This window comes from Corylus avellana, chromosome 1 (assembly GCF_965113065.1).
Source record: "Corylus avellana chromosome 1, dhCorAvel1.hap1.2, whole genome shotgun sequence".
NCBI classification, from domain to species: Eukaryota; Viridiplantae; Streptophyta; class Magnoliopsida; order Fagales; family Betulaceae; genus Corylus; species Corylus avellana.
The window spans coordinates 4,366,705-4,384,276 of record NC_142490.1 but is presented as its reverse complement, the minus strand read 5'-3'; the positions used below and the strand labels follow the sequence as shown (position 1 = coordinate 4,384,276).

The 17,572-nt window shown below is 35.0% G+C and overlaps 2 protein-coding genes across 4 annotated transcripts; both read left to right on the top strand.

The window, feature by feature from the left end:
* Positions 1-1,644: 1,644 nt before the first annotated feature.
* Positions 1,645-5,468, top strand: LOC132168439 (SGNH hydrolase-type esterase superfamily protein). Its single transcript, XM_059579422.2, has 5 exons — positions 1,645-1,912; positions 3,561-3,779; positions 3,891-4,039; positions 4,888-5,161; positions 5,257-5,468. Exons 1-5 carry the CDS (start codon positions 1,645-1,647, stop codon positions 5,466-5,468), a joined length of 1,122 nt encoding a protein of 373 aa, XP_059435405.2.
* Positions 5,469-11,895: 6,427 nt separating this feature from the next.
* LOC132171038 (Ribosomal L18p/L5e family protein) lies at positions 11,896-16,109 on the top strand. 3 transcript variants are annotated; one of them, XM_059582243.2, is made up of 3 exons: positions 11,896-12,055; positions 15,166-15,455; positions 15,700-16,109. In XM_059582243.2, exons 2-3 carry the CDS (start codon positions 15,167-15,169, stop codon positions 15,753-15,755), a joined length of 345 nt encoding a protein of 114 aa, XP_059438226.1. In that variant the 5' UTR covers positions 11,896-12,055; position 15,166; the 3' UTR covers positions 15,756-16,109. The 3 variants fall into 3 exon arrangements, with proteins under 3 accessions (XP_059438226.1, XP_088366762.1, XP_059438225.1); XM_088510636.1 differs by lacking the exon at positions 15,700-16,109 and adding an exon at positions 14,592-14,710 and having other exon boundaries at positions 15,166-15,674; XM_059582242.2 differs by lacking the exon at positions 15,700-16,109 and having other exon boundaries at positions 15,166-15,674.
* The last annotated feature ends 1,463 nt before the right edge of the window (positions 16,110-17,572 follow it).

Below are 17,572 nucleotides of genomic sequence, written 5' to 3'. Positions count from 1 at the left end.
ACTTATATATTTGGAAAAAATGCAAAATTAGTCCATGTGGTTTACCTGATTTACAATTTACTCCCTGTGATATCAAAACCAACTCAGAGGTCCCTATAGTATGCAAAAAAAATAATTTAGCCCCTGCAGTTAAATTCAATCCATTGACTTAACGGATTCCGTTAGTGTGTCACGTCACATCCAATAAAAATATGACACATGTCATATTTTATTTATGACTTTTAAAAAGCATACTTGAATTTTCCATGTCATATTATTATGCCAACTAATATTCTCACCTCAGATTTACTCAACGTCAAACACAAGTAAAACATTTTTAACAAACCTAATTCTACCAAATTATTGATATGAGCACCACCATCTTCTTTTTCTTCTTCACGGACGTCATGTTCTTCACCATTAGCATTGAAAGAGGTGATTTTAATAGGATTAGGTGGGGAGAAGGAGGACCTCCGATTGTTAATGAGCCCATCATCCACATATGTTCCAGGCTTAACGACCTTCAATCAAGTGATTACGTTTATATAGTATGTGCAAACACAACATGTCAACATTAGAGTTCTTTGAATGGTCTTGGTCAAAAGTCCATACGCAAATATCTGTATGAATGTGCAGTTGAGAAAATGTAAATTCTTTGTGTTTCATTCAGACAAAGAGGTAAACAAAATCCACAAAAAGCAAACACAGTCGTAGATCCCAAAAAAAAAAAAACAAGGAAATCGTTTTTTTTAATCCCATTATCTCCAACAAAAAGCAAGAGAAACTTCAAATTGCTCTTTTGATTTATTCAATTTTTTTTTTTTCTTTTTTGACAGAATTAGTGAATTCTTTTCAATGGAATTTGGGTTAAAGAAATTCTGATGTCTCTCTGTCTCCGTCTCTGTCTCTGTCAAGCAACATACATTTTTTTTTCTCCGTCTCTGTTGAGGAATTTCAACAGAGGAGAAAAGCATTAAAGCCGAGCCAAGAAAAAGTAGAAGATAGGAAGAGAAGAGGAAATTAAATTAAGAAACAGATTCAGAATTTCAAAAGATGAGAAGAGAGCCAAGAAAAAAAGGAAGACAGTACAAGAAGAAGAAGAAGAAGAACATGACCTCCGTGTAGAAGAAAAAGAAGATGGTGGTGCTCGTATCAGTAATTTGGTAGAATTAGATTTGTTAAAAATATTTTACTTGTGTTTGACGTGGAGTAAATCTGAGGTGAAAATATTAGTTGGCATAATAATATGACATAGAAAATTCAAGTATGCTTTTTAAAAGTCATAAATAAAATATGACATTTGTCATACTTTTATTGGATGTGACGTGGCACACTAACGGAATCTGTTAAGTCAATTAATGAAATTTAATTGCAGGGACTAAATTATTTTTTTTGCATACCACTGGACCCTCTGAGTTCGTTTTGATATCACTGGGAGTAAATTGTAATTCAGGTAAACTACAGGGACTAATTTTGTATTTTTTTCTATATATTCTTTGATGTATAATTTGAGTACACAACTTTATTTATATAGATTTACCTTAATTTAGGGTTAACGAATATCATATAAATCCCTTTATTTAAGGAATATAAATAAACATTTATGACAAGGATTTATATCTTAAAAATGCTATTCCAAGTGCTTTCTTTCTTGAATCTTGAGCAATGGCTACAACCAAAGCAGTTTTTCCCCTGCTTTTCTCTCTCTTCGTTTTCTTTCTTCTTCTTCTTCCGCATGCATGCATTGATGCACAGCCGCTTAAGGTTTGCAAGTTTGATGGAATATATCAACTTGGGGACTCTGTCTCTGACACCGGCAATTTGATTCGAGAGAAGCCGGCTCTGCCCTTTGCTCGCCTTCCATACGGCCAAACTTTCTTCAAGAAACCGACGGGCCGCTGCTCCAATGGCTTGCTAATAATTGACTACATCAGTAAGAATCTAACTTCTTCATGTTTCTGTTTTTTTTGTTTGTTTGTTTTTTTTTTTTTTTTAATTTTTTTATTGGTTTCTAAAAAGAACAATCAAAATACTTTGTTGGTTATACATATTTGATCAGAAGCAGCAACGTTATTAACTGACAAATCTGTTTAGAAAATTTTCAACCTCCAAATATTTTGAATGAGTAATGCTACTTTTCACGTCCAATTTACACCACCTCCATGTGACATGTTCTAAACGACTTATCATGTTTACAACCTTAAAAGAGAAAAAACACTTAAAATATATAATGTCAGCCGATGTAAAATATGTGAAAAAAATAGCATTAAGATTGTTTTTTTTTTTTTGTTTTTTGTCATTCTCATTTTTGATTCTTTACAATGTCACTTTTTGTTGACTAGAGTGGATTGGATGTTGTTATTCTTGTAGGAGGAATCTTTCCTACAATAATAATGTTATGCTAACAAAAACAATAATGACAATGATGGTGCTGCTGGTAATCATGATTATGGCAATGACATAATTAAAAAACCGTTTTTGTTCAAAGTTGCTTTTTTTTTTTTTAATGGTTAATAGGCTATATGGGTCAAGTTTTAATTTATTATTTTGAAAATGAGACATTACCCAATTGAAAAACTTAATCGAATATGTTTGGACCGAACTATATTATATTAATTATTCATTCCTGTGACATTGATATAACATGGACTTAAACTTTTGGGAAAACTACATTTTACTCCCATGAACTACAACACCTTGACACTTTCTCCCCATGAACTACTAACTGTGACACTCGACCCCCATGAACTACTATTTTGTGCTCAAAACTCTCATTCCGTCAGTCAAGGCTCATTCTGTCAGTCAAATGTGTTAACTTAGACGGTTTACCCGTTACTTTGCCCCCATGAACTACAATACATTGTCACTTTGCCTCCATGAACTATAACGTATTGTCACTTTGACCATCTGAGTTAATGTCTTTGACTGACAGAATGAGCCTTTGACTGACAAAATGAGGGTTTTGGACACAAAATGGTAGTTCATATGTCGGGTATCACAATTGGTAGTTCATGAGAGTAAAGTGAAAATACGTTGTAGTTCATAAAGGCAAAAGGTAGTTTCCCTAAACGTTTTTATATTCATAGGTGTATACCCAAAAAAATCAATTTTGAGTTAAACAACTTTTGAATTTTCCCCCGTCAATACCATTTTTAATACACTTGCTAGAATCTATAATATATAAAATATGGGAAACCACATTTAACCCCCTTATAGCTAGCTACCACCTTATTTGTAATGTTCCCTAATATTTTAATTTTTGCAATGTCCCCCAATCTACCATTGAGGTTGCAATGTTTCTCTTCCGTTAAGATTTGTTTTAAAAAATGACAATTATACATTGCATAAATTGAAACCCTATATATCGGCTTTCCGTTTTATTATTTATCATTTTTTTTTCTACATAGCATTTTTGTCATTTTGGGTCGGGTGAGTTCTGCAAATTATTCTAAATCGCTATTTATTCTAAAAGTTTAAGCTAATAAGAAATAGTAAATTTAATCATCATCTTAGCACAACCAATATTATGATCAAATTCAGATTGTAGTGCAGTTTAATTATAAAATTTGATCATTTGACAGCTCAAGCAGCCGGAATTCCACTTCTTGATCCTTCTTTGGACACGGATGCACTGTTCACTCGCGGCCGTGGAGAGAATTTTGCTGTGGCGGGTTCCACTGCCTTGTCTGCAGATGTTCTTGCAAAGAAAAACATTTCACCAACACTCACCAACAGTTCTCTCAGTGTACAACTGGATTGGATGCTTAGCCATTTCAATGGGATCTGTTTCAATGCTAATGGTTAATTAATTATCCTCTGATTCCAATTAAGCATGTAATCTGTTTATTAACTTTTAACACTTTTTATCTGCATTTTTTCACCTTTCTTTTTTCTCTTTAATGCTTTGATAGATTGTGCGGAGAAGCTCAAAACAGCCCTATTCTTGGTGGGAGAAATTGGAGGGAATGATTATGAGTATGCATTGTTTCAAGGCAAATCCATTGAGGAGGTCACAGACTTGGTCCCAGAAGTTGTTCAGGCAATAAAGGATACTGTCACAGTAAGTACTCTTTGAGTGTGCCTCAAGCACCGCAATCATGCATCGCAGAAAATGTACCGTATCGTTTTAGAGTGCGTTTTTAAAACATTGTGATTTAAAAATGTAGAAAAATTTGCGTTTTCAAATCACAAGTAATGAGGTCGTTTTTTAAAGGAAAAAGTACAAAATTAGTCTCTATAATTTATCAAATTTACAACTAGCTCTATGCGATATCAAAATGAACTCGAAAATCCTTAAGATGTGACAAAAAATAATTTATTCCCTACATTCAAATTTCATCCACTAATATAATATATTATGTTAATGTGACACTGACTTAAATAGGACATGTGTCACAATTTTATTGGTTATAACATGTCACATTAATGAAATTTGTTAAGTAAGTAAACGAAAATTGATTGTAAAGAGTAAATTGTTCTTTTGCCATACCCTAAGGATGAGGGGCGGAAGGGGCTTCGCCTCCCATAAAAAGTAACATTTTATTTTATTATTATTATTATTTTTATAAAATAGACTCCCCAAATTTTTTTTTTAAAGTTTCACTTGTCCAAATAAAAAGTTACAATTCTGCCTTTGTCAAGGACTTCTGAGTTCATTTTGACACCACAATGAGCTAATTGTAAATCAAGTAAATTATATGGACCGTTTTTGCATTTTTTTTCCTTTTTAAAAACGCACAATTTTAAATGTTAAACTATTTTTTAAGGGTTAAATTACAATTTTACCAAAAGTTAACTATGTTTCTAAAAACCGTGTTTTCAAATTGTACGTTTATTTTTCCTCAGCAAAATTAGTTGCTATATAGCCTATATATGATTTTTGATTCCTAGTTCTATTATTGGTTGCAGAAGGTCATTAGTAATGGTGGTGCCCGAGTGGTTGTCCCTGGACTCTTCCCGATAGGCTGTTTGCCAATCTATCTTACAGGATTCCACTCCAACAATTCGGCTGATTATGATGAATCTCACTGCCTAAAGAGGCTGAATACTTTGTCAATATATCACAATGATCAGCTGAAACAAGCCATTGAAGTTTTGAGAAAAGAAAATCCTGGTGTTGTTATTGTATATGGTGATTATTACAAGGCTTCCCAATGGGTTTTCAGTCATGCTCCAGGCCTTGGTGAGTCTCTCTAAATCTATTAAACTCAGCAAGGATAATATATACAAGTACTTGATATATCTATATATATGATATGGGGATTTATCAATGGACAGGATTCGATGCTGCATCTGTGCAAAAATCTTGCTGTGGTGTTGGAGGTGATTACTTGTTTAGCAAGGATAGAATGTGCGGGAATCCTGGTGTGCCGGTTTGTGCCAACCCAGATGCACGCATCAGCTGGGATGGAGTCCATATGACAGGAAAGGCAAACCAGCATATAGCAAACTGGCTCATCCAAGATATCTTACCAACACTTCATTGCTAAGCTTTAAGTATATAGTAGGTGTCGATTGGGTAGTGCTACGCGTCTATCGGCTTATTAAGAGCGTTGCTTGATTCCTTTCTGACCCCCACCCCCCACCCCCAAAGGGTCTTTGTAAAGACTCGAGCGGATACGAGTGAATCATATAAGTTTCTCAAGTCTCGTATCGGATAATTGTCACGAGTGTACGTGGCTGATTCTTATAACATAATTGGACTCAAGTTCATATATGTATATATAATTAAGTTTTTAATTTGAATGACGTCCAGTATATTATATTAAAATCTCCCTAAAAAAGTATCACTGATTTTGATTTCGTCAACAATTGATGGAACAATTAATATATATGACAACTATTAGCTGATCAATTCAGATTTGAACAAGTCAAATTTGTATAGAGTCAAAGATAATTCAATGCGGTTAATTATGTACCAACTCTTATATAGTTCAGAAGTGAAATGGAGACCATCCATTTAGTGCCATTAGAAAGGCGTAAGTGTCCAAAACATTTTGCTCAGAAAATAAATGGATAATATTACCCTCTAAAATACAATAAATAAATCCTCTCCATTCTCCATTTTTCCTTTTTCCCATTTCTCCTTTTCCGTATAGTTGTATTCAATTATCAGTGCATTTAAGGTAGCTAAATTGTTCAAAAGGTTGGAATGATTTTCATTTTTTCTTCTTCTTTCTTTTACCAAGTAATTGGTTCGTAGAAAATTTTCGAAAGATAGCTTAATCGGTTAAAATTACAGTTAATAAAATGAAGGTCTTCAAATCTCCTATCCCTTTTGCGCGGACTAGTAAACTTACCTTATAATAATTGTTTCTTGAGTCTTCACACGGAAAAACTAGTGGAAACTGTTTCTAATAATTGCAAAATTAATACATCAAGATATTAAAACAGTAGATATTACAGGACTGCCAACAGGGTGGGCCACCTGCTTGTTCATCATGACACGTGGCCAATCAAACCCCAAGGGATAAGGACCCCACCACGTGACATAATCATTGCTCAAAGCAATTTCTTCAGACCATGAGATTCGTGCATTGCGTGTCCAAAGCCTCTCATGGATATATTCCCTCTCTCTCTCTCTCTCTCTCTTGCACCATTGCTTGCGTTTTAAGGTTCTCCATGCCTGGGAGCACTGCTTTTCTTCCTTTCTTTCTTGTCTCCCTCCGCCCACTCCAAATTCCAACACCCTTTACTCACTGCATGGCTTGTGAAAAACAAAAACAAAAAACACCCAGCACAGCACATCACAGCAGCATCCCCCACTTTCTAAGGCATAGTCTAGTGGAAGTACCACTTACTTAGAAGACCATGTTTTTTGACTGCCAAAAACTGGCTTCATCAACCTTACGTCATCTTACACCTCCACTCTGCCATATGGGACAGGTTTAAACGTGTGTGTTTGCTTCCCCTTATATATGCTCTGTACTATGCAGCAGGCAGGCACACACACAGATAAGAGATAAATATTCAAATTCAGATCAAATTGGTAAAACCACTTCACTAGGTTGAGTAAAAAAATAGTTTTTACTTGTTTGTACAACCACCTTTTTCTTTTGTGCTTTTTCTTTCTTTTATTTATTCTAAAAGGGCGGACAGGGCCGATAAGAGTGGCTATTCTACCAGACAGTAATCGGTTGAAATCTTGACCAAAGTCATTATTTAGGAGTTACCTTAATGTCACTAGATTACCACCTTGGTGGTTTTTTTTTTTTTTTTTTCACTGTTTGTTAAGCGTTGTTAAACCCTATGATGGGAATAATTTTATCATTCTTTATGGAATTATATGAGGGAATTATCCGTAGAACTACTAACAGATTTTATGCAACTTTTTTTTTTTTTTTTGAAATTGAAAAGCAATTTATATGAGGGAATTAATAGAGGGCTTTCCACTAATGGCATGTTTTGAACTCAAGCATACTCAAAAATTGTTTAGGTTTTTCTATATTTGAAAATGCCACGATCATCCCAAACTGTCTCAATCTGGAAAAATGAAAGAAACCAAAAATAAAAATAGGGAGACTTGGAATGGAACCCTTCTGTTGGCAATAACAGAGTGTTCTGCAATTGTTCAAATTCACACACACACACAAAAAGAAAAAAAATAAATAAAATAAAACACAGAAATGTACAGTGACTTCTTATTTGGACAGGAAAAACAATGCATGTGTATGCGATAGGCTCTAGGCTTTTAGGTAAAGTTATACTAAGAAAGAGGGTCCTTTACTAGTACAGTAAATTAAATGGGGAGGGGGAGGTGTGTGGGCGTCGTCATCATCTAATAATATATAGGCCATCCATATTGTCAACTCTCTATCATTCTCTTCCCTTCTTTCTGAAGACCAATTTAATTTCCTACGGTGTCACTGCAACCAAATAGTTCACTCACCAGACTAGTATAGACCCAAACACTATTGTAATTTGTATCACAACATATTTAACAAATAATTACATAAAAATAGCAAGTAATTGACACATTTTACTGTACATGTATGCAAAACTAGAAACAGAGGGGGGGGGGGGGGGAGGGGGGTCATCTCATAATATATAGGCCATCCATATTGTCAACTCTCTATCATTCTCTCCCTTCTTTCTGAAGACCAATTTAATTTCCTACAGTGTCACTGCAACCAAATAGTTCATTCACCAGACTAGTATAGATCCAAACACTATTGTAATTTGTATCACAACATATTTAACAAATAATTACATAACAATAGCAAGCAATTGACACATTTTACTGTACATGTATGCAAAACTAGAAACAGAGATCTAGAGAAACAGAGAGAAACAGAGAGCTTACAAATTCACATACGTGTGTAGTACTTGTGCAAGGAGAAGGGGAGAAAGGGTGGGAAACCCATGTTGGAGAAGGGGAGCACGTGCAAAGTACTTCACTCAAGTTTTGAAGCTCAGCTTGCACGTGCCCTGCTTCTCCAGCAAGAGCTACTCACCCACTATAACCATGCCAATCTTCTTGCTGGAATGCATGAAAATGTGGAAAGAGCTCATGCATTATATAGAAGTTCTTGCTAGAGAGAGAGAGAGAGAGAGAATTAAAGAGATGGAGTCTTGAAGTGGGCATTCTTTAAAGACCCATATGAGATGAGAAGCAATCAAAGTCAAAACCCTTTGATTGCTAGTGTTAGGGTCCGTTTGGTAAAGGGATTCAGGTTTTAGTGCTTTGATATCATAGTAAAAATTGATTGATGTTAAAAAAAAAATAAGGATGTATCTTTTTTTTTGAAAAATGAAAATGTAAGAATGTTTTTTTGAAAAAGTAAAAAAAAAATGAGAATGTTTGATATGGAAAAATGAAATTTTTTTGTTTTGTAATAATTTTTTTTTATTTAAATAGTAATAAAAAGCAATTGATATTATATAAAAAATAAAAAAATATTAAAAAAAAATGAGATAAATAGTATTGAATCAAAATTGTTTACCAAACGCAGCCTTATATATACAGTAAGGAAAGAGCCTAAATGGATTTTCTCATTCTCAAGTGAAAATTCCGAGTCTACTTCGACATCACTCTCTTTTTCAGCAAGTAAATGACACATCCCAATAGCATCATTTCAATGTTGAAAGAGTGGGATACACTGGCTCTGAGGTGGGTTGGGTTGGGATTAGTGAGAATTGATAGCATGCAATACTAGATTTGACCCTGAGTTTGACACGGCCCCAGTGAATCTTATTCTTACCGGTTTGATCAACTGTTTGATTAGTGGTGGCCAATCGATTACGTATGTATGGGTCAGTTGTTGGACACTTTCTGCCGCCAAATAGAGCCTTCCAACTTCTCTTGTCCAAATTCTTTCATCCCCATGATTTTTTTGTAATATATATTTGTTTTTTTATTTTTTTGTTTTTTGTGTGGATATCTTTAGTTTTTGATTTTGTCTATATGTAAAATAAGTGTGATAGATACTTCTGCCTTGATCTTCCATTTCAGACCATAGTCCTTTTTTGGGTCTTCCTTGTTAGTCTTAGCTTTGTAATAGAATTATCACTCAAAACATTGACATTGTTCATGAATGGATAAGGTGCAACGGACACCGGCAAAGAATACGAATATTGGTCAAAGATTTATTGGCGAGAAAAAAAACCCTCATCTGTAGTACTTTACAGACAAATTAGTCGGAGTATTTGTAGAGAGAATGGTTATCTAATTGTACTTGAAATGATCGCATATACTTTCCTTATGCAGAAATTCTATTGACAGGGTTCGATCTTGACCATGTATTGTTCATTGATGGGTTGCGGCCTTGGCCAATCGTTGCGCAAAAGGAATAAATTATGGGTTCAAACCAATGGTATTATATCAACTATTTTCTTTTATAAAATGTAATTATGATCTGATGTGGGAATTTAATCACTCACATTCAAACCTATATATATACATATATACCCAAATAAATTATAAGTAAACAACTTGTTTGCTCAACTCAATATTTCATTCATCATGGGAAATCATTAATCTACTTGAGCTTAACTTGAGATTGGCTCAACTAGATGTTCATTCCAGATTCTTCGTAAAATTGACAAATCAAGCTTGAAAAATCACCCACTTACTTAATGATATATCATTAATGATAAAACATAAGTCAAGTTTTCAGTAAAACTCCTGTGATTACCAAAAAGGTTTAAGAGTGTTTGACCGATCTGGAATGAATGAAATGCAGTGAAAGAGTAGCAGGTGGTGGTGTAAAAGGATTGGATAGTGGAGGTAGTGGTGCAGGGGGTGACACAGCTGGGCATCGTAGCAGAAGGAAGAAATTGCACGTTCTGGTTGCGTGTGGGACTCAAGCTGAAGCTTGTTGATTGAAGAGTAAGAGAGAAATCTGGGGGAGTGGGGGGGTGTTTTGTTGGGTTGTGGGAGGGCAGGGGGGGTTCCAAGGTGGATATGATTCCGTATCTTCTATTCATATATTTCTTTCTCTTTTTTCGTCTGCATGGTTTATGGTGGATTCTTACGTCTGATCGAGACCTTTCGGATCATCTGCATCAAAGATTTGATGGTGGGATTGCCTTCTTCTTCAATTTCTCCATCCCATTTCTGCAATGGAATTCGACTAATATTTCCGATATATGACATAATCAGATATATGACATTGGTAATATCAGAAACATCTATTTAATAAATATTAACACTGTGCTTTACATGATTAAATAAACACTAGCGTATTATTTAAAATAAAAGTGTCACAACCAGCACATCAATACACACACATATATATATATATAATAGCCTAGGCACGTGTATGGTAGACCTTAATTCCTCCCCCTAGCCTAACTACCGGCATCATTCACGACGGAATTAACATTTGGAGTTTTGGGGAGGGCAAAATTAAATAATTTAGTGGTAAAGTTCTAAATTTTTGAAAATTTTAAAATTTTTTTTGAAAAAAACATGGTCGTTAGGGGCTAGCTCCCCAAGGGGCCATGTAGTTTCGCCCCTGTCGTCATTTAATCATAACTGTTTATTGTTATTCAAATCGGTTTCTTCATTTTAAGAAAAAGAAAATCAATACATTCTATTTCACACAACATATATATTACGTATATTTTCACAATGATTGTACCATAATTTATCAACTTTGAGTATTTAATGGGTAATTCAATTAACTGAGAATCACGCCTCATAAAGCGGATATCACTAGTTTGAATCTTCTCTCATTTTCTTGTACGAATATATTAAAAAAAAGATTAACCTCGAAAAAAGAAAAAGAAAAAAGAACAAACAATAACAAAAGAGACAACAAAGAGAGCCTCATTGCCCAAAGTTCAGGTGGGCTTAAATGGGCCAGCTTACCAAGGCCTGTACCTTCTAGAATTTTTGGGCATTTTCATTGATGTGTGGGCTCTGACGGTGGTAAAAACGAATCGGTTGCGACGCTAGTTGTACTCGGCGCCATCTCTGCAAAGTGCTTTGGCAAAACCCATCAGGTACGTCTCTCTGCATTTTCTACTTCTCTCTTATTTTCCAAGTTTCTCATTAAAAATGGTATCTACAAATTGACGTTACATATCGGATATGAAATAAATTTAAATGAATCGTTTACAGGTGATGACTAAACCAAAATTAATTGTTCACTGACTTTTGTGGTTCAAAAATTGATATAAATTTTTTATATTAACGTCGGTTCGGTTCGTTAATCTGTATAGATTTTTTATACCGAACGTTGCTGCATAGTAAAACGGCGTCGTTTTGACCTTTTTTTTAAAATTAATTGAAACTCAAAACGGCTTCGTTTTAAGCTTGAATATAGACTAAACTTTCATTGAAACTCATAAACTAACCTCCTCACGCCTGCTGCCCTCTCCACTCTCCAGCTCTCCTGGCCCTGCCTCCTGCCTCTCTCTCTCACTCTGCGTGGCCGTCTCTCTCCGACTGCCTCTCTCTCTCGCCTCCCGTCTGTCGACTATCTCTCTCGCTTTCCCGTTGGAAGCGGCAAGCCGTCGTGTCTCTCTCTCGTCTCCTGTCGTGTCCGGTGGCTTAACTTCACCGTCGTCTCCCTCGATTTCTCGTTGCAAACGGCAAGCCGCCGTACCTCTCTCTCGTCTACCGTCTTTTCAGGTATAGATTTTTCGAGTTACTTAATTTTCTTTAATTTTTTATTTTTTGAACTAATTGAGGGTTTAGATTTTGATTCTTTGACTTTGCATTTATTTTCGAGTTTGTTTATATTATTAGGATTTAGGAATACTTAGGAATGAAAATGATAGATTTTTAGTTTTTTACGCAACCTTGATCTGATTTACGCTACCTTGATTTTTCCTGCAAATAAATTTTCTTCTTTTGGATAAGCATTTGCTAATTGCTGTTATTATTCTTGAATTTTGTATTGCAGTTGAGCCCTTGTTTTTCTTCTCTGTTTGTGTCAGGTTTTGGTTGTTTAGGGTCTTTAGGTATGATGTATAGGCTGGGTCCATGGGGTGCATACATTGGCTCTTTTTTTTTCAGAAGATTGATTGTTGTTTGATTAAGTTTTTTGCATCTTATATTCTTATTGCTTTCTTACTTGATCATTATGTTTATGTTTTGATTTGTTTGATTATTGAAGGAAGCAAATTTAAGGAATTGAAGGTAATCCATGTTGGAGGTGGCTTAGTTGAGACTTTATTTATTATTCTTTGATCGATTCTAAGTTTGCCAAGGTTTGGGATTGCCTGAATCTACCCATTTGTGTAGGTTCTATGTAGAGAATCAATTTTATATTCTGCAATTTTCCATTAAAACAAAAGTTTCAAATTGTTTATTTATTATTGGAAGTTCTTTCTAGTATATATACTTTGCCTTCGTTAAAGCTTGTAAGTTTGTAACCAATTTGTGATAGTAAATTTAAAACCTTTGTTAAAGCTCCAGGCCTATATAGTAAATTTGTTATTTAGCCCGAAAAAACATGTTCAATAAGTTATTTTAGTCTTTTTAGCCCAAAAAAAATTGGCTCCCAAAACAACCAATTGTTGGCCCTTTTAAAAGTAGCATTGGCCCAATTAAAAAGGCCCACGGTTAACCGTTTAACGGACCGAAATTAACCGAAAATTTCGAAATACTTTGTTATTGAAATGCAATCGGTGAACTAACCGATTTAACTGACAATTAACCGACCGAAAATGACTTTTCCGAACCAAACCAATACCCACCCCTAATTTTCCATTGGTTCGGTTCCCAAAAAACAAAGGAATCTGATTACTTATTGTATTTTCCATGACGTTAGTAATAGGGTTTATGGGGTGCGAAACAGAGAATTAAGGTTAGAAGAAAAGAAAGGTTTTTGCTCTACTATGATTGGATTCCGAAGAACCCATGTTTTGAAACCTCTTAGATTTGCTTGTTCCATTTGGTTTTTGAAGTTTCCAAGTTGCAGACTCATTGTTTGGTTGAAGTTCTGAATGAATAATCAATTGTAAAAGAAAAGGTTACATCTTTGTTGTCATTCCCCTTGTGCTTCTTGGCCTACTCTTTGGTTTTATATATACCACTAAGCCTGTTGTGAGTTGGAGATGTTGTGGGTTTGAGACTCTGACCCATTGATTTTGTTCAGGTAGGAAGAAACCGTGGTTTTTTTCACTGATTGCACCGTTATTTTCTGGAATTCTTGTATTCAGTGATTGCATACATAGAGGGGTAAAATGTTCTCTCAGTCATTAGCAATGTGAATTTGCGTTATAGAATGTGGCATATATCTAATTTATTATTTCTTGTCCTTCTCTTTATGTGTTATTCACCATAGAAAGTAGAATGAGAATTGATGAATTTAAGTTGAACCGAAGACTGTTTTTTAATCGTTTGTATAATGACTTTGGTTTAAATGGATTATCCAATCTTAATCGATTGTGGGTTTCTTTGTATTTGACATATTATATGTAGCTGTTTGTTCATATTAGCTTGGTTGCATGCATTATTACCCCTTGAGTTCGAGTAATTATTGGTTGGAGGAGTTTGTAGGACTAGATCAAGACTTCTTTGCTTGGCCAATTGGCCTGATGTGTAGCACTAGTCCAAGCTCAGATGTCTTAAGTTGTGAACCACTCCAGTATTTCGATAGTCCATTCATAGTTTTAGAATGACCATGTTTGATTGATAGTTCCTGAGTATTCATATAGAATTATCTCTTTAAGCTTCTGCAGAGAATTGGGAATGCAAGACAGAGTGTAGGAATTAAGGTTTCGTTGCCTTAGTCCTATGTTTTCTTCTTTGTTTTTGTTTTTCCTTATGTCTTTTATTCATGCTCTTTTGTTTTGATGCTGTTTCAGATGTATCCTTTTCTCTTTTTCTGTATCCATTAGGATTTATTGTGTAATAGTGTCCGACCCTTATCACTGTATATGCTCAAGAAGAGTTGCGAGAAAACAACAAGATCTTTTTTTTATTATACTGAGGCCATTGCGTTCTGCTGAATATATTGGATACTATAAGAAAATATTAGTAGACTAACATTGTCAAGCAAGCTTATATTTTTGGGACTCGTTGAATCGTTTGAGGGCTTCTCTTGGTCATCATGTGGTTTCTCACTTACAAATACTTTCCATTATTCATAACAGTAAGGTTCCTTTAATCTGAGTATGGTAGATGTAGAAATGTTCATGCTTGATCTTCTATTCTACAGAAAGAGAAAGACAATCTGTCAGCATTTTAGTCCAGATTTGAAGAAACGATTTGTAAAACTTAAACATGAAGGAGAATGGAAGCAGTGTATCTGAATGCTAAAACCAATATTGCTCCATGGTATGAGCTTTTCAAACACAGCATTTGTATTTATATTTTACATTCAGAGGCATTTGAGGATTGTGCCAAGGCATTTTAGCAGTGTATCTGTTAAGCCAGTGTTTTTAGGTTCAGTGTCTAGAGGGCACCACTTCCCATATAAAAGTCAGATGTTTTCTGTTTCATTTAGGAAGCTATTCCTTAAATCTATAAAGCAGTTGATCATTCTCTGCATTTGAGTTGGGCTAGTCGTATAAATGGATGATAACTTTCTGTCATTATCTTGTCTTGATCTGAGTTCCTCTTTGGCTTTCCGATAATTTTCTATCAAAAGTCACAGGTCGTAATATATTCCAGGCAAGAGAAAATCGTTTGAGATATTTTATCCTTATAAATTATAATGTTCTCTTGTATGTTATCTCAGATTATGAAAAAAATCTCAGTTCTATACTTGATTCAACTCATATGTGAAACAGAATGGTTATTCCTCCACCTGTTAGGCCTCCAAGAATTATCAAGTATCTTAAGCCTTATGTCCTGAAGATGCACTTCACAAACAAGTTTGTAAGTGCCCAGGTGATACACACACCAACCGCCACTGTTGCCTCTTCTGCAAGCTCACAGGAGAAGGCCTTGAGGCCAAGCATGGAATCTAGTCGGGATGTGGCTGCTGCTGCAAAGATTGGAAAAATATTGGGGGAGCGCCTGCTTCTCAAAGATATCCCAGCTGTTTCCATTGACTTGAAGAGAGAACAGAAATATCATGGTAAGGTCAAAGCTGTCGTTGATTCTTTGAGGGAAGCTGGTATCAAACTGCTTTAGCTTTTCTTTTGCTTTATAAAGTGAAATTATTGTTGAATTGGCTTATAAGTTTATCATTTCTAGCAATTGATGAAAGGGAAGTGGATGGTGGGGTTTGTGTTTGATGTTGCTCAATGTCATCATGATAAACACGTTTCTGCTCAATGTCATTTGTCATTGGCCATTTCTTGTTGAATGTTAATTTGTAGAACAAGCAAGCACAAGGAATTGTCAGAGAATTTGTATCTACATGCTCGCCGTATAAAGTGATGAAAGGATCTGAATGATTTACAAGCGTAGGTTTGTAAAGTTGCTAATATGACCTGCTTTTTAGCCAGCCAGGGATTAGAATACTGTCCTAGGGATATCCTTGTGCCACATTATATAAATTTTCTCATCCTTTATGGTGGCTGTGTCATGGTGGTGACAATGGCCGAGGTATTGGTTGTGATTGATGCTAGCACTTGTATTATGGCTAGTAGTGGATCATGGACCATGGCTGTGGTGTTATGACTGCCTTTATTTAATGGACGATATCAGGAGGTGTTGCTTAGGGGTGGTAATTTGTGTTTATATGGCAGGTTCATATCGTGTAAAGACATGGGTATGCAATTATATTGGTTTACCTTAAATGAGTCAAACCTCAACTCTAATATGTTAATTTTGTATAGGATTGACATGTTGTGTAAAAAATTATTAGCCTTAGGTCACTGTTGAATATGACCCCACAAAATAAACATGGGCCATTTTTTTTGCCCGTTAGTACCTTTCATTGATGAACAATGAGGGACTTATTTTACCTCTTGGAATTCTGTGAGAGTGAAAAGGTGAAGAGTATGGTGATGAACTTATTACAGCTTGCTGACTAGATAAATTCTTCAGTGAAGAAGAAAACGACTAGGACTATCGTGTCCTCCAACCAAATAAGTGGTCGTGGACAATTACACTTCCCTGATGCTCGAGTTCAAATAAAGTTAGCTTCCCGTGTTAATCAAGGTGTGCTTTATTTGAATAGTCTTGCTTGTGGTTCTTTCTCTCTCCTATTCAGATTCGTTTATATGGATTGGGTTTTTTCTTCTAGTTTATCTGAAAAAATAACTAAAAAAATATTTAAGTAAAAGGTGATTAGGTAGACTCGTACATCAAACAAAAGAATCTCGACCCAAATCTTAAGGAAGGAGACAAAGGAGGACCCCGATGATACACTACTCATAATAATGTCGAGAAGAGTTGGTAATTTCACATCAAGTGGTTCTTTAGGTGGATAAGAGCCAATCAGAGTGAAAATTACTTCATTTTTGGGATTTGGAGAGCGACCTTTACTTGGCATATAAGACTGTTTGAGTAGCAGTGAACTAATATCTTTTCAACTTAAATTTAGATTCTCTGCAATCTGCAATATGATAACTTCATCTGAGAGATTGTTTAGGTACCTGTTCGGATTGTCCGAACACTTGAGCAAGTGGGAATCCAAGCAGCCTATTAATAAGGTTATCTATTGCAGTGCAATAAGGTAGTCTCATACTCTCCTTGTATAGGATCAATCCTGGTCTTCCAATATTAGCCTTAAAATAGATTTTTACTATTTTGATGGTTACATGATAATAGTAACTCGCTTTGATTATAAAATCCTTAATCCAATAAAGGTTAAATTTTATCTCCCGTCGACATTGAGATATTTTATTAGCACCTTTAGGGGAAAAAAGTACTTCAAGATTGATTCGAAAATTGTAAACTCTAATCTAATGAGGCCATTGTGTGTGCTTTTGATTACAGTGATGGTCAAGTTTGTCACTATTGCTTGTTTGGTGGACTCTGATTAAATTCATATCCATCGTATACTGCTACCTATGGCTGTTAATTAACAAAGTCGCTAACAAATAGGCTTGGGCTCGGACTAAGCTGGGAATCAGTTCATTTATTAAACAAGCAAAACTTGAACAAAATTTGAAGCTCATTTATTAAATGAACGATAAACTCGTTTCAGCTCATATAATTTCGTTTTTTATTATTTTTATAATATTATTTTTCTTTGTAATGAGAACATGTTAAGTATTTAAAAATATAAAAATTAATAATTCT

Coding starts and splice junctions, on each gene's coding strand:
- LOC132168439 (XM_059579422.2), top strand. CDS start 1,645: ATGGCTACAACCAAAGCAGTTTTTCCCCTGCTTTTCTCTCTCTTCGTT. Junction 4,040..4,887: donor CAATAAAGGATACTGTCACA/GTAAGTACTCTT, acceptor TATTGGTTGCAG/AAGGTCATTAGTAATGGTGG. Junction 5,162..5,256: donor CAGTCATGCTCCAGGCCTTG/GTGAGTCTCTCT, acceptor ATCAATGGACAG/GATTCGATGCTGCATCTGTG.
- LOC132171038 (XM_059582243.2), top strand. CDS start 15,167: ATGGTTATTCCTCCACCTGTTAGGCCTCCAAGAATTATCAAGTATCTT. Junction 15,456..15,699: donor GAGAGAACAGAAATATCATG/GTAAGGTCAAAG, acceptor GTTAATTTGTAG/AACAAGCAAGCACAAGGAAT.